The sequence below is a fragment of the Capricornis sumatraensis genome, chromosome 8 (assembly GCF_032405125.1).
Source record: "Capricornis sumatraensis isolate serow.1 chromosome 8, serow.2, whole genome shotgun sequence".
Taxonomy (NCBI): Eukaryota; Metazoa; Chordata; class Mammalia; order Artiodactyla; family Bovidae; genus Capricornis; species Capricornis sumatraensis.
In genome coordinates this window covers 76,638,664-76,655,718 of record NC_091076.1, presented here as the reverse complement: position 1 = coordinate 76,655,718, position 17,055 = coordinate 76,638,664, and the positions used below count along the sequence as shown (strand labels likewise).

Here is a 17,055-nt window from a genome sequence, read left to right as displayed (position 1 = left end):
AAAGCTTCCTCCTCCCGCCCCCCCCAATCCCCCCCACGCCCCGCCCCTGCGCGCTGGAGCGCTCTTGTCTTTGAGTCTTTGAATCGACATGCCCTCACATCTCGAGGATGGATTTTCTTGTTATTTTCTAAATAAAATAGAACTGAAACATGGAGCTGTAACACTGATTTGTCTAAGAGCTATTACAGGGTCTGTTCGAGATCTGAGAGCTATAACACAGTCTGCCCAAGACCAGAGAGCTATAACACTCCAAGGGCTTTAATGTCCGACACTCCAAATCTTTGTTGTGATGAGACAGAACCCAGAAGTATACACTCGCCTGACAGAGAAATGAGAGTTCAGTGCCCATCTCCGAAGATCTGCTCCCCAACTCTCTTCCAAGAGCCCCCAGTTATGTGATCGCGGCGTGGTCTCACCTCCAGGCCACCCCTAGCCTCCCGCTTGACCGGGGCCCCCTCCACGGCCACCAGCGCTCGGTCCTGGTTCCTCCCTTGGGCGCGGGGCCACCACCCTAGACACCGCGCCCCCGGTGGCCGGTCACTTCAGGCGTGCTCCAGCAGGCGGGCATTCACCTTCCCGCAGCTGACACGGCTCTGTCGCCCAATCCGCGGGCGCGCCCCCAGGCAACCTCCCACCGGCTCTGGGGGTCTCCCCTGCGCAGGCTCAGTGTCGTCGGCTCGGTCTCGCACGAGCAGAGTCCTGAGGGTCCTGCGCCGAGCAGGTTGGTGCACCTGCCGGCGCAGCGTTACAAGAGCGAGGCCACCACCGAGACGCAAGTCCTCCGGGGGTCCTAGACCCGCCCACGGGCCTGCCTTCGGCCTGTCGGTCTGGGTGGGCGTTCTTATCAGATAACCACATTTAATTTTTAATCTTTTTCTCCCTGCGTGCCTTTGTGGTCTGATTCATTGATGCCTTCTATTTCCATTGCCCTGTCACAGGCTTGGCAGAAAAAAAGAAAAAAGCCTTGGCAGTACGGAGATTTTAAAAAGGATAGCGAAATGTTTAACAGGTCGAGTTCTGAGTGAGAAAGATAATTAGAAAATCAGAGAAAATCGTTGACCCACCACTTATGGGTGTTTGACTTTGGGTAAATTACCTAACCTCTCTGAGTCGGGTTTAATGGATTACCCTCCTTTTCCTCACTGATTTTAAATACTGTCTTTAACTGAAATAACCGAAGTCGCTCAGTCGTGTCCGACTCTTTGCGACCCCACGGACTGTAACCTACCAGGCTCCTCTGTCCGTGGGATCTTCCAGGCAAGAGTACTGGAATGGTTTGCCATTTCCTTAAATTCACGTATGTACTTCAGTTCAGTTCAGTCGCTCAGCTGTGTCCAACTCTTTGCGACCCAATGAATTGCAGCACGCCAGGCCTCCCTGTCCATCACCATCTCACGGAGTTCACTCAGACTCACGTCCATCGAGTCCGTGATGCCATCCAGCCATCTCATCCTCTGTCGTCCCCTTCTCCTCCTGCCCCCGATCCCTCCCAGCATGAGAGTCTTTTCCAATGAGTCAACTTTTCGCATGAGGTGGCCAAAGTATACTTGGTTATGTATTTTAAGTACTTTCTGTTTGTTACCTGTTTCTATCTGCTTTGATAATAAATTGTTATAGTGAGCTTTTAACTAGGTTTTATTTTTTGTTTTTTAATATAAATTTATTTATTTTAATTGGAGGTTAATTACTTTACAATATTGTATTGGTTTTGCCATACATCAACATGAATCTGCCACAGGTATACACGTGTTCCCCGTCCTGAACCCCCCTCCCTCCTCCCTCCCCATACCATCCTTCTGGGTCATCCCAGTGCACCAGCCCCAAGCATCCAGTATCATGCATTGAACCTGGACTGGCGATTCGTTTCATATATGATATTATTTAACTATGTTTTAAAATCTGGTGGGCTAGTCTCCTACTCTTCTTTTTTTCAGAAAAGTTGTAAACATGAATGTTTTCTTGTATTTCTTATATTACTTTTAAAAGCACAAATAGCGTTTGTTGTTGTTTTTCTTTTTAAGAACCAAAGTCTGCTTAAGCCAGAAGAATGAAAAAAGGATGGTTGAGGGAAGAACGGTAGCTACTCTTTTTTTTTTTTTGAGAACTATAAAGTCATATTGAGAGTGGTTTGGTTTGGCTTTTTAGTACTATTTTTTTTAAAAGAACAAAAGGCATTCTGATCTCATCTGGGTTTAACATGCTGCTCCTGTGAATTCATTATGTAATTCATTTGCTCTAAAAGTATGTATGTCATGCCTGCTCTCTGCCAAACAGTGGTGATGCAATGAATGCTGAGCAAACCCAAGGTCCCCTCATGGAACTTAAAGTCATCAAGAGGAGATAGTTAAACAGTTCCATGAATAAATATAGAATGTTAACAGTAGTGAATGCTGTTCTGAAGAGTACATGGTGCCCTAAGTGTTTATAAAAGATTTGACTACACAGGGAGGGCTGTGAAGGTTTTTTGCAATCAGGCTCTCCCTGAAGAGTTAGGCCGATGAAGGACAAGAAAGCCACATACACCCACCTCTACTGGAACATATGTAAATAGGGGCCGATGAAGGACAAGAAAGCCACATACACCCACCTCTACTGGAACATATGTAAATAGGGGCCGATGAAGGACAAGAAAGCCACATACACCCACCTCTACTGGAACGTATGTAATAGGAAAGTCCAAATCCTTCTTTTGTTGGAAGATCTGAATTTTACTTTCTAATAAATTTTCATTGTACAGTATTTTAATTTTATTATGCAAAATCTTTACATCACCCAAGGGACAAGGTGTTAACTAGATAGGTGGAAACAGTCATGGATATTAACTTGGGAGGGATTTTTTTTTTGCAAGGGGACTAACTGGAAGTTGGTGGGTGAATATTTTCATGTTTTGATGGATTTTTCCCTACCCAGATTCATAATAGTGGAGACTTAGTGAGTATTTGAAAAAATGGGGACTCCTTGGTAATCATCTTTAAAGGCAGGGCTGTTTCATTGATGATGAAGGGCAAGGATGCCTGAATCCGTTTTTTGGAGTGACTTTTGGTTGCCTTTGAAATCTTTGTAATTCACCACGGGCTTCCTTGTCATAGTTACTAATATTCTAGAATCATAGAGATGGAAGGAACTCTGAAGATCTCTTCTTTTTGTGAGTACTTCCTTCTCTTTTTGTGAGCACAATCAATCTTCCTTCCTCCCTTACATCTTCTCTTCTTCCCGCCCCACGTTCTACCCACAATATTTATTGTGATCCCTTACGAGATCCCTTATGTCCAGTTAGAACCTGACATGGAACAACGGACTGATTCCAAATTGGGAAAAGAGTAGGTCAAGGCTAGATATTGTCACCCTGCTTATTTAACTTATATGCATAGTACATCACGTGAAATGCTGGGCTGGATGAAGCATAAGCTGGAATCAAGATTGCTGGGAGAAATATCAATAACCTCAGATATGCAGATGACACCACTGTTACCAGTTCAGTCGCTCAGTCGTGTCCAACTCTTTGCGACTCCATGAATCACAGCACGCCAGGCCTCCCTGTCCATCACCAACTACTGGAGTTCACCCAAACTCATGTCCATTGAGTCAGTGATGCCATCCAGCCATCTCATCCTCTGTCATCCCCTTCTCCTCCTGCCCCCAAACCCTCCCGGCATCAGGGTTTTTTCCAATGAGTCAACTCTTTGCATGAGGTGGCCAAAGTATTGGAGTTTCAGCCTCAGCATCAGTCCTTCCAATGAACACCCAGGACTGGTCTCCTTTAGGATGGACTGGTTGGATCTCCTTGCAGTCCAAGGGACTCTCAAGAGTCTTCTCCAACACCACAGTTCAAAAGCATCAATTCTTCGGCACTCAGCTTTCTTCACAGTCCAACTCTCACGTCCATACGTGACCACTGGAAAAACCATAGCCTTGAGTAGATGAACCTTTGTTGGCAAAGTAATGTCTCTGCTTTTTAATATGCTGTCTAGGTTGGTCATAACTTTCCTTCCAAGGAGTAAGCATCTTTTAATTTCATGGCTGCAGTCACCATCTGCAGTGATTTTGGATCCCCCCCCCCAAAATAAAATCTGTCCCTGTTTCCATTGTTTCCCCATCTATTTCCCATGAAGTGATGGGACCAGATGCCATGATCCTCATTTTCTGAATGTTGAGCTTTAAGCCAACTTTTTCACTCTCCTCTTTCACTTTCATCAAGAGGCTCTTTAGTTCCTCTTCACTTTCTGCCATAAGGGTAGTGTCATCTGCAAATCTGAGGTTATTGATATTTCTCCCGGCAATCTTGATTCCAGCCTGTGCTTCTTCCAGCCCTGCGTTTCTCATGATGTACTCTGCATATAAGTTAAATAAGTAGGGTGACAATCAATATACAGCCTTGATGTACTCCTTTTCCTATTTGGAACCAGTCTATTGTTCCGTGTCCATTTCTAACTGTTGCTTCCTGACCTGCATACAGGTTTCTCAAGAGGCATGTCAGGTGGTCTGGTATTCCCATCTCTTTCAGAATTTCCACAGTTTATTGTGATCCACACAGTCAGAGAACAAGTAAAAGCAAGATAAGAGGAGAGAAAGGAAAATATCTTTATATTAAGACAATAATCACTTCATGGGAAATAGATGGGGAAACAGTGGAAACAGTGTCAGACTTTATTTTGGGGGGCTCCAAAATCACTGCAGATGGTGACTGCAGCCATGAAATTAAAAGATGCTTACTCCTTGGAAGGAAAGTTATGACCAACCTAGACAGCATATTAAAAAGCAGAGACGTTACTTTGTCAACAAAGGTCCGTCTAGTCAAGGCTATGGTTTTTCCAGTGGTCATGTATGGATGTGAGAGTTGGACTGTGAAGAAAGCTGAGCGCTAAAGAATTGATGGTTTTGAACTGTGGTGTTGGAGAAGACTCTTGAGAGTCCCTTGGACTGCAAGGAGATCCAACCAGTCCATTCTGAAGGAGATAAACCCTGGGATTTCTTTGGAGGAAATCATGCTGAAGCTGAAACTCCAGTACTCTGGCCACCTCATGCGAAGAGTTGACTCATTGGAAAAGACTCTGATGCTGGGAGGGATTGGGGGCAGGAGGAGAAGGGGACGACAAAGGATGAGATGGCTGGATAGCATCACTGACTCGATGGATGTGAGTCTGAGTGAACTCCGGTAGTTGGTGATGGACAGGGAGGCCTGGCGTGCTGCAATTCATGGGGTCGCAAACAGTTGGACACGACGGAGCAACTGAACTGAACTGAATCTGTTAACTTGTTTTAACGATTGATTTTGCTGTTTGGTCTCAGAAAAACGTTAAGAAATTTACCTAAAGTTATATTAAGAATATCCTCTCATGTACATGCAATAATTTGTATGTAACAAAAAGTTCTACATTAATTATCTAGTTTATAAAAAGGTCTTTAAGTAAATATTTCAGTTTTATGTTTGAATTATCGAATACTTCCAAACAAAATCTGGGCAAAATATTTTTTTTCTTAATGGCTGCTGCTGCTGCTAAGTCACTTCAGTCGTGTCCGACTCTCTGTGACCCCATAGATGGCAGCCCACCAGGCTCCCCCGTCCCTGGGATTCTCCAGGCCAGAACACTGGAGTGGGTTGCCATTTCCTTCTCCAATGCATGAAAGTGAAAAGTGAAAGGGAAGTCGCTCAGTCGTGTCCGATTCTTAGCGACCCCATGGACTGCAGCCCACCAGGCTCCTCCATCCATGGGATTTTCCAGGCAAGAGTACTGGAGTGGGGTGCCATTGCCTTCTCCGTTCTTAATGGCAACGGCCGGCCATTTTACCCATAACACGTGAACTTCTTAATACATCAGTAGATGGCAGTAGTCTTCAGTCCATGATTGTTAACAACTTGGACACCTTCAGTTCAGTTCAGTTCAGTTCAGTTCAGTCGCTCAGTTGTGTCCGACTCTTTGGGACTCCATGTGTTGCAGCATGCCAGGCTTCCCTGTCTATCACCAACTCCCGGAGCTTGCTCAAACTCATGTCCATCAAGTCGGTGATGCCATCCAACCATCTCATCCTCTGTTGTCCCCTTCTCCTCCTGCCTTCAATCTTGCCCAGCATCAGGGTCTTTTCCAAAGAGTCAGTTCTTTGCATCAGGTAGCCAAAGTATTGGAGTTTCAGCTGCAGCATCATTCCTCCAATGAATATTCAGGACTGATTTCCTTTAGGATGGTCTGGTTGGATCCCCTTGCAGTCCAAGGGACTCTCAAGTCTTCTCCAACACCACAGTTCAAAAGCATCAATTCTTTGACTCAACTTTCTTCATGGTCCAACTCTCAAATCCATACATGATTACTGAAAAAACCATAGCTTTGACTAGATGGACTTTTGTAGGCAAAGTAATGTCTCTGATTTTCAAAATGCTGTCTAGGTTTGTCGTAGCTTTTCTTCCAAGGAGCAAGTGTCTTTTAATTTCATGGCTGCGTCACCATCTGCAGTGATTTTAGACCCCCCAAAATAAAGTCTGTCCCTGTTTCCATTGTTTCCCCATCTATTTGCCATGAAGTGATGGGACCGGATGCCATGATCTTCATTTTTTGAATGTTGAGTTTTAAGCCAGCCTTTTCACTCTCCTCTTTCACTTTCATCAAGAGGCTCTTCATTTCCTCTTTGCTTTCTGCCATAAGGGTGGTGTCATCTGCATATCTGAGGTTCTTGATATTTCTCCCGGCAATCTTGATTCCAACCTGTGCTTCATCCAGCCCAGCATTTTGCATGATGTGCTCTGTATATAAATTAAATAAGCAGGGTGACAATATACAGCCTTGACCTACTCCTTTCCCAATTTGGAACCAGTCTGTTGTTCCATGTCCAGTTCTAACTGTTCCTTCTTGACCTGCATACAGATTTCTTAGGAGGCAGGTAAGGTAGTCTGGTATTCCCATCTCTTGAAAAATTTTCCACAGTTTGTTCTGATCTACACAGTCAAAGGCTTTGGTGTAATCAATAAAGCAGTAGTAGATGTTTTTCTGGAATTCTCTTTCTTTTTCTATGATCCAGTGGATGTTGTCAATTTGATCTCTCGTTCCTCTGCCTTTTCTAAATCCAGCTTGAACATCTGGAAGTTCATCGTTCATGAACTGTTGAAGCCTGGCTTGGAGAATTTTGCGCATTACCTTGCTAGCATGTGAGATGAGTGCAATTGTGTGGTAGTTTGAACATTCTTTGGCATTGCCCTTCTTTGGATTGGAATGAAAAATGCCCTTTTCCAGTCCTGTGACCACTGCTGAGTTTTCCAATTTTGTTGGCATATTGAGTGCAGCACTTTAACAGCATCATCTTTTAGGATTTGAAATAGCTCAACTGAAATTCCATCACCTCCCCTAGCTTTGTTCATAGTAATGCTTCTTAAGGCCCGCTTGACTTCGCATTCCAAGACGTCTAGCTCTAGGTCAGTGATCACACCATCATGGTTATCTGGGTCATGAAGATATTTTTTGTATAGTTCTTCTGTGTATTCTTGCCACCTCTTCTTAATATCTTCTGCTAGGTCCATACCATTTCTGTCCCTTATTGTGTCCATCTTTGCATGAAATGTTTCCTTGGTATCTCTAATTTTCTTGAAGAGATCTCTAGTCTTTCTCACTCTATTGTTTGCCTCTATTTCTTTGCATTGATTACTGAGGATAGCTTTCTTATCTCTCCTTGCTATTCTTTGAAACTCTGCATTCAAATGGGTATATTTTTCCTTTTCTCCTTTCACTTCTCTTCTTTCCTCAGCTATTTGTAAGGCCTTGTCAGACAACCATTTTGCCTTTTTGCATTTCTTTTTCTTGGGGATGGTCTTGATCACTGCCTTCTGTACAATGTCACGAACCTCCATCCATGGTTCTTCAGGCAGTCTGTCTATCAGATCTAATCCCTTGAATCTATTTGTCACTTCCACTGTATAATTGTGAGGAAAATGATTTAAGTCATACCTGAATGGTCTAGTGGTTTTCCCTACTTTCTTCAATTTAAGCCTGAATTTTCCAATAACGAGTTCATGATCTGAGCCACAGTCTGCTCCCGGTCCTGTTTTTGATGACTGTATAGAACTTCTCCATCTTTGGCTGCAATGAATATAATCAATCTGATTTCGGTATTGACCATCTGTTGACGTCCATGTGGAGAGTCTTCTCTTGTGTTGTTGGAAGAGGGTGTTTGCTACGACTAGTGGGTTCTCTTGGCAAAAGTCTGTTAGCCTTTGCCCTGCTTCATTCCGTACTCCAAGGCCAAATTTGCCTGTTACTCCAGGTATCTCTTGACTTCCTACTTTTGCATTCCAGTCCCCTATGGTGAAAAGGACATCTTTTTTGGGTGTTTGTTCTAGAAGATCTTATAGGTCTCCATAGAACGGTTCAACTTCAGCTTCTTCAGCATTACTGGTTGGGGCATAGACTTGGATTACTGTAATATTGAATGGTTTGCTTTGGAAACAAGCAGAGGTCATTTTGTCGTTTTGGAGATTGCACCCAAGTACTGTATTTCGGACTCTTGTTGACTATGAGGGTTACTCCATTTCTTCTAAGGGATTCTTGCCCACAGTAGTAGATCTAAGGGTCATCTGAGTTAAATTCACCCATTCCAGTCCATTTATTTCACTGATTCCTAAAATGTTGATGTTCACTCTTGCCATCTCCTGTTTGACCACTTCTAATTTACCTTGATTCATGGACCTAACATTCCAGGTTCCTGTGCAATATTGCTCTTTACAGTATCAGATTTTACTTCCATCACCAATCAAATCAACAACTGGGCATTGTTTTTGCTTTGCCACTGTCTTCTCATTCTTCCTGGAGTTATTTCTCCAGTATTCTCCAGTAGCATGTTGGGCACCTATCGGCCTGGGGAGTTCATCTCTCAGTGTCATATCTTTTTGCATTTTCATACTGTTCATGGGGCTCTCAAGGCAAGAATACTAAAGTGATTTGCCACTGACACCTTAATACATCTTTATTTTTAGTTAGTAGAAAAATAAGCCTTCAAATTATACAAGAATCACATGGCTTTTGGTCATTCCTACCCTGTGAACTAAAAGTCTCCATCTGTGAAAATATGTCCCTGAAATACAGTACAGTTAAATTTTAAAGCAAGTTGCATATAATTCCCTGTTATTCCAATGATTAGGACTCAGGCGCTTTCACTATAGAGGGTGCGGACAATATGTGGACTTTCTTCCTCAATAGCTCTGCCTCTTCCTTCCGTCCTTCCACAAATACTTACTGAGCACCCACCATGTTGGTCATTGAAAATATGAAGGGTGAGCAAACCAGCAATAGTGCAGCCAAGAATGCCCCTGCCAATACAGGAGATGCAAGAGACATGGGTTGGGTATCTGGGTTGGGAAGATCTCCTGGAAAAGGAAATGGCAGTCCATTCTGGTATTCTTGCCTAGAAAATTCCATGGCCAGAGGAGCCTCTCGGGCTACAGTCCATGGGTCACAAAGAGTCAAACACAACTGAGCGCGCGCGCACACACACACACACACACACACACACTGCTTGTTGTCCCCTGCAGAGGGACAGATATGTAAGTTCCGTTTTCTTATTATAACAAAAAAATCTAGAAATAACATTTTTATACATGTTCTTGAGCTTCTTTTGGGCAGTGGTTCTCAAAGTGTGGTCTGAGCCATGAGAACAAAACTATCTTTATAAATAGTATAAAGATGTTATTTGCCCTTTCTCGGCTCATAAATGTACAATGGAGCCTTCCAGAAGCTACATGAGGTTGATTTGCAACACAAATAAGATATAAGGATCTGGATATTTTAAAATAAGCTAGACAAAGAGATTCACAAAAATATAACAATGCCCAAAACTTCTCACTAATTTTTATTTTTTGGCTTGGGAAAATGTGATTATTTTTACTAAATTTTATTTACATTAATATGAATGGGTCATTATTTTAAATGAATAAATCAATATCTTAAGTCTTTCTCACTTTTTCTTTCCAATAAGGTAAATATCAATAGGTATCTTTTGCATAAACGAAATTTCTTTGGTGTCCTCAGTCATTTTGAAGAGTATGATGGAGATCTGGTGCTAAAAATTTCAAAAGTCACTGTTGTAGTGTATATATTCTGCAGTAGCATTGCTGGGTCATATTCAGTTTTGCTATGTGTATGTGTTCAGTTGCTCAATAGTGTCTGACTCTTTGTGACCCTAAGGACTGTAGCCCGCCAGGGTCCTCTGTCCATGGAATTTTCCAGGCAAAAGTATTGGAGTGAGTTGCCATTTCCTGCTCCAGGGGATCTTCCCAACCAGGGATCAAACCCACATCTCCTGTGTCTCCTGCGTTGGCAAGCAGATTCTTTACCACTATCTAGATGTTGCCAAACTGTTCTCTACAGTGGCTAAAGCTGACCTTTTAAAAAAATCTGTATATAGTTGTTTTTGTTTTCAGATAAGTTTGAAACTGTAAACAATTATAGAATTGTTATTAAAGTAGGCTAATGATACAATAGAGATTTGATATATGAAATATTGAATATCTTTTCTAAACAACTTTGAGAAATTCATGGTACTTTTATTTTTAGAGTACTTTAGAGGAAGAAGTTTTTCCTGGCCACTAAGAATAGCATTGTAGAGTGTAAACATTAAATGTATCAGATTTATTTTTGTTTGGTGCCTCATGGGAGGTAGATGTGTGCAAGTTATGCAAATCAACTTTTTTTTTTAATCATCAGGGGAATTTCATTTTTATTAAATTCTACCTTTTGCTATTTTGGTTAAAACCTAAGCCATATTCCACTGACCCTCAATTTGTTTAAAAAAAATGCTGAGGCATCTAATATTGGAAAAGTAATAATTCAAAACCTGTTAGTTCATAGCTCACTTTGTGAAAGTTTATTTTAAGTAATTCAGCTTCAATTTTAAGCTTGTTTGATTGTAGAATATTTAAATTGTGCAAGTCTAGTTGATTTAATACTTTGCATTAAATTTTGGCAATGAGATGTGAGTAAATGTATAAACTTTTACAGTTGAAGGACCAAGGTGCAGCAATATTAATTGGCTGTTTCTTCCAATGGTTTTGCAGATAATGATTTGCGCACTCTCATGGTGGTTTAGTTGCTAAGTCACGTCTGACTCTTTGCGACCCCGTGGACTGTAGCCCGCCAGGCTCCTCTGTCCATGGGATTATCCAGGCAAGAATTCTGGAGTGGGTTGCCATTTCCTTCTCCAGGGGATCTTCCCACCCCAGGGATCAAACCCGGGTCTCCTGCATTGCAGGCAGATTCTTTACCAACTTAGCTACGAGGGAGCACTTTGCACACTCTACTGTAGTAGTAAAATGCAATGTGACCACAGTCAGCTGTTACCTGTCTATTTATGGTGGAGGGTTTTCAGCAACCAAGAGTTAAATCTAGGTAGGATTTCATTCTGCTGTGCGGCCGTGACAAAGCATGCAGAGAAGGTGGTTGGGCTAGGTTAGAAACCGATGCCTACAATTCAGGAGACATGTCTGAGCAATCATAACACTGTTGATGCAAAGTGCATCACAAGAACCAATGGAAATTGGTTTTTTGTCTGTTGTTAGGAGATTATCCTTTCTTGGGCTTCAAAATCACTGCAGATGGTGACTGCAGCCATGAAATTAACAAACAGTTGTTCCTTGGAAGAAAAGATATGACCAACATAGACAGCTTGTTAAAAAGCAGTGACATTGCCGATAAAGGTCTATCTAGTCAAAGCTATAGTTTTTCCAGTAATCATGTATGGATGTGAGAGTTGGACCATAAAGAAGGCTGAGCATCAAAGAACTGATGCTTTTGAACTGTGGTGTTGGAGAAGACTCTTGTGAGTCCCTTGGACAGCAAGGAGATCAAACCAGTCAATCCTAAAGGAAATCCGTCCTGAATATTCATTGGAAAGACATGATGTGAAGAGCTGACTCATTAGAAAAGACCCTGATGCTGGAAAAGATTGAAGCAGGAGAAGGGGATTTCAGAGGATGAGGTGGTTGGATGGCTTGATGGACTGTTGATGTCTGCCCTCAACAGAGTGTTAAAAAAATCTCTTTCAAATGAATGCGTGAATGTGCGACCCTCCCTAGATCTCATTTTCTTCTATCAGAAAAATGGCTGAACTAGATGAAATCAGTCCATCACTGACTTGATGAACATAAGTTTGAGCAAACTCCAGGAGATGGTGAAGGACAGGGAAGCCTGGCATGCTGAAGTCCATGGGGTTACAAAGAGTTGGATACAACTGAGCGACTGAACAACAACAAAGGAAATTATCCAGTTACTAGTGGGGCTGCCTGAGGGAACTGTGTCTTCAGGTGAGAAGACGTCAGTCTTCAGTCTATATTGTGTCCGTTGCCAGCCCCCCAGCAGGTAATGGTCTGTAGGGTTGTTGATCCAGGCGTGAATATATTTGAATAAGTAATTCTGTAAGGCGGGTCCTTTTGAGGGGAAGATAAATTAAACCTGCTGGTTTTGGCTTTTAGGATTACTGACTTTATTTGAATCACCTCAAGCAGTAAAGAACTTAGAAATCGTCTAGTTCAACCATTTTTCTGATAGAAGGAAATGAGACCTAGGGAGGGTCACACATTCATGCCTTCATTTGAAAGAGATTTTTTCTAACACTCTGTTGAGGGCAGACATCATGAATAAGTAGGCTGAATGTATGGTTTATCATCCAAACCAGGACACTCTTGAGAGTTAAACAGAGTGCTGTTAATAATTATGCCAAGGCATTAAAGCCAAAATTCTCCTGGGCAAAAATGAATTTAGAGTCACCCTAAAATAATCCAAACCCTCAAGGAGCCCAATATTGGGTGGGAAAGAGATGTGTAACCATGAGATGGAGATAGTTATGCATTATGATAAGTATAAGAGAAATACTGGAGGAGGGTGAGTAAAGACTTCTTGGAAAAAGCAACACCCCAGCTGGGTGCTGAGGAGTGAGTCACAGTTTATCCAGTGGAGAAGCGGGGAAGGGGTGTTCCCAGCAGAAGAAAGAGACTATGCAAAGCCTTAGCACCATTTCACTTCTTTGGGAGTGCTGCAAGCAGTTTCCTGTGGTCAGGATGCATAGCCAGAGGACAGGAAGTGCTGAAATGAGGCCAGTAGGGACCAGTTATTAGGGCATTACATGATGTACAAAAGAGTGTGGATTCTAATTGTAGGCACAAGGGCACCACGGAGGGGTTTTAAGCAGAGCCATGGTCTAATCATATTTGTGTTTTAGAAAGTTTACTCTGACAGCAAGTGGGAGATGCACTGGAGGAGGAGAAAATAGTCAGGAGGCTTTTGCATTAAACCAGGTGAATGATGGCAAGACCTAGATTAGGCAGCAATGATGAGGATAAGCCTTAATGCGCAGAGTCAAAGACTTGAAGAATATTGGCTCAAGTAACTAAAAACTCCAGAGGGTATGCCAGGTTTCAAGCATGGCTGCTTGACAATGCCATTAGCATCTGGACTCTCTTCTTAGCTCAGCATCCTTCATGATGGGCTCTCTCTTGAGAACTTATATCCCCTTAGCTTCAGATCCAGTGAGAGAGGACACCTGCCTTGGTACTCAGTGCATCAACCAATCACTCAGGCCAAGGGAATGAGAGCCTTGGATTGCCCAGACTGGGTCACATGCTCTAGCCTATGTTAGGGATGAGACGCTGCACAAACTTCACCAACAGAGAGAAGAAAAATAAGTGGATCCAATGGGAAAATCAGGAGGTTTTTCTGGAAAGAGTGGAGTACATATCGGGGAGGTGAAGAACACCTACTAGGGAGGCAGAGCTGGACTGACCCCCAGGAAATTGCTCTGACCTCAGTCCATTGGCCAGCAAGTTCGGGAAAAGGTCATCCTTAGTCAGGAGGGAGTCATCCTCTTTCTCTTAATTTCTGTGGAGAAGGATGAGATGAGAGGGACTAACTTGACTGAATTGACTCTAAGAGATTTGCTGAGAATAGGGATGAAGTTATTTTATCTCAAAAGGGAGAGATGAGAGGGAATTCCCTGGCAGTCCAGTGGTTTTCCAGGCTTCCATTGCAGGGGGCATGGGTTCTATCCCTAGTCAGAGAACTAAGATCGCACATGCCACATGTCGTGGCAAAAAAAAAAAGAAAGGAGAAATGGCTCCAACCCTCTCTCTCTGGCCTAAAGTGCAGGCTCTACAACCTTCTTGTCTTTGGAATTATTTCAACATAAATTGCAAACACTAGTGTGCCTCCTTTAACTACTTCAGTGTGCATATCATTATAGAGTTCAATATTTGTTTACAGTTTTTCTTTTTATAAATTTTTATTTATTTATTTTTGGTTGCACTGGATCTTAATTGCTGTGTGCAGGCTTTCTCTAGTTGTGTCGAGCAGGGGCTACTCCCTAGTTGCAGTGCACGAGCTTCTCATTGTGGTGGCTTCTCATTGCAGAGTGCAGGTTCTAGGGCACTCGGGCTTTATTAGTTGTGGCATATGGGTTTGCTTTCCCTGCAATATGTGGAATCTTCCCCAACTAGGGATCAAACCCATGTCCCCTGCATTGGCAGCCAGATTCTTAACCACTGGACCATCAGGGAAGTCCCAGTTTTTCTTTTGAGGTAAACTTTACTTAGGTTGAAATGCAAAAATCTGAAGTGTGTAGTCACTAAGTTTTAAGAAATGCATTCACCTGTGTAAACCACACCTGGCAGACTTTTTATTACCATAGAGTGAACAGAAAAGTCCATTACCTTTAGATTTTATCTGAGGGCAAGGAATATTGAGACCATCAGAGTGGTTTTCAAGGAACAGCAAGGCCAAGGAGGTGGAAAAAGGAGGATGAAGGCCTTCTCTGGTAACTATAACTGTCCCACTAGGCCTGCCTGTTCAAGGTTGTCGTTACACTGCACAGTGGTTCCTTAGAACATAACATAAAGTAGTGCTTAGTCACTCTGGGCCCGTGTTAGTGATGCTATTGTTGTTATTGTTATTATCCTCATCTGATGGCAATTCTTTGTCAATTTTTAATTGATCAAAACCCTGTAAGAAAAGAAGGGTGAATGGTAGAATCTGGACATGACACCTTACCCTGAACCTACCAACTGTGAGGTTTTAACTGAAAACCAACAAATAATGAACAGTGTTATATATAAAAATGAAGTGATGGTAGATTGTCTGTTTAGCAGCTATTCCCTTCATTTTCCTTGATGGCAAAGCCCACTTCCAGCCAGAAAGGCTGAAAATAGGCCTTTCCTAGAGCTGTGCATGTGAACCAATCCTGACCAATGAGACATTAGGAAAAGTTGCTGGGAGCTTCTGGGAAAGGTTTTCCTAATTAATGGAAAGTTCTATGGGAGAAAATGCCCCCTTTCCTTCCTAGGTTTATTGTCATAAGAGGATGTGATTGTTAGCTTTCCTCTCATAGGAAAATTCTCTTAGATTTCCCCTCATGGTGGCAAAATAGCTGTCATGAGGGGAAAGCTAAGAGAAAATAAGAAAAGTCAGCTCATATCTCTGAGTCTTAAATCTGATGAATTATGGAGTGAGTGCTTACCAAGATGCCTTGGTTTGTGAAGTCATAAATTTCTTATTATTTAAGTTATCTTTCATTGGACAGTCTGTTCCTTGCAGCCTAAAGCATACTAACTGAAACACATGATTTGTAAAATTTGTTGCTAATAAACCAGAGCATTTCCAGGGAACAATCTTGTCTGTATCACAAAGAAGATCAGACCGTTAACTATTTTAAAGAAAACTAAATTCACTGATTTGGGGCATGGGTAAGCCATCAGTTCTCAAATCAGCTAAGGTGGTAGAACAGGAATTGTTTCCAAATGATAGTTTTCCATATTTGTAGAGATTTTAACATCATCGCTGTTGCTCAGAATGGAAACTGTCTTCTTATTTCTGACTTTATCTATGAGTATGACGCTGGTGGCTGACTTGGGGTTTCCTATGGGGCTAGAATACACAAAAATGTCCTGTGAAATCTTGATGTACCTAACTATATCATCCAAACTGGAAACAACTTTGTTGGTAGAAAACATGGTTTTATTACAGGTGCCCTGTATAAAATCTCAGCCAAGTTACACAGGCCCAGAGAAAAATGATTTGTTTTTGTCACACTGGTAGATTTTCCATTAATGATCAACATTCAATAAATATTTATTAAGTGCCTAATATATGCCAGGGTTTGAGCTGGACACTGGAAATATAGTGGTGAGCCAGACAGCTTCCACCCCAAAGAATCCCAAGTTAGGAAGGAGGATAAAGAATTAACTAGGCAATTATAATGCAGAGTGAGAAGTATTTCATTAGGGCCAATTGCAGGGAGCAGTGAGATGCCATGAGGTCACTCATGAGTGTTTGGAGGGAGATGCAGGGACAGCACCCTGAGAAAGATTGGCATTGAAGAGATGTTTCAGAAGGAGGTGTTCTTACAAAGATGGAAACAGGCCAGTCAGGCAGGAGGAGAACCAGGAGATGGTGGTGGCCCAGAAACCAAGGAGTAGTTTATACATGTCTGGTATTTACTTTTTAACTTTTGGTGTAGATGTGGATGGTTTGTGGAAATTTTAAAAGGGAAAGCATGCTTGGTAAACACTTCTATCCTTTAGCCATTTTTTTCCTATAATTAAAAAATGTAATTAATTAATTTATGGCTGCGCTGGGTCTTTATTGCTTTGTGCAGGCTTCCTCTAGTTGTGGCAATCAGGGGCTACTCTCTATTGCAGCGCTTGGGCTTCTCATTGAGGTGGCTTCTCTTGTGGAACACAAGCTCTAGGCGTGTGGGCTTCAGTAGTTGTCCTGTGCGGGCTCTAGGGCACGTGGGTTTTTTCTAGGATTTAAGAAGTGAGTCCTCTCTGGCTCACGGAATACCAGAACTCCCTAAGGCCATAGTTCGAGAACCACTGGTCTAAAACAAGGAGGTATTACAAGGGAGTTGGAAGTTTCTATGGAGTCTAGAAAAAGAAAACCTGGGAGGAAGCACAGGTCCTCACTGGTCCAGCAGTGGTTAGTGGTTGAGGGGAATGACAGGTACACGCTTTCCGTCTCTCAAGGAGGAGCTCAGTCCAGGTGTCACTCCTGGGCCTTTCCACCAGTTCCTGCTGCTCGCCCTGCAAGCCTGTTA

The 17,055-nt window shown here is 42.5% G+C and overlaps 1 protein-coding gene across 1 annotated transcript in view; it reads right to left on the bottom strand.

Annotated features, from left to right (window-relative positions):
- Positions 1–542: 542 nt before the first annotated feature.
- The window catches only part of SCIMP (SLP adaptor and CSK interacting membrane protein), a 39,652-nt gene continuing 23,139 nt past the window's right edge, over positions 543–17,055 (bottom strand). Inside the window, exon 6 of the mRNA XM_068977445.1 lies at positions 543–819. Coding sequence (XP_068833546.1) covers positions 543–819 — 277 coding nt within the window. The remainder of the gene's footprint in view (positions 820–17,055) is intronic.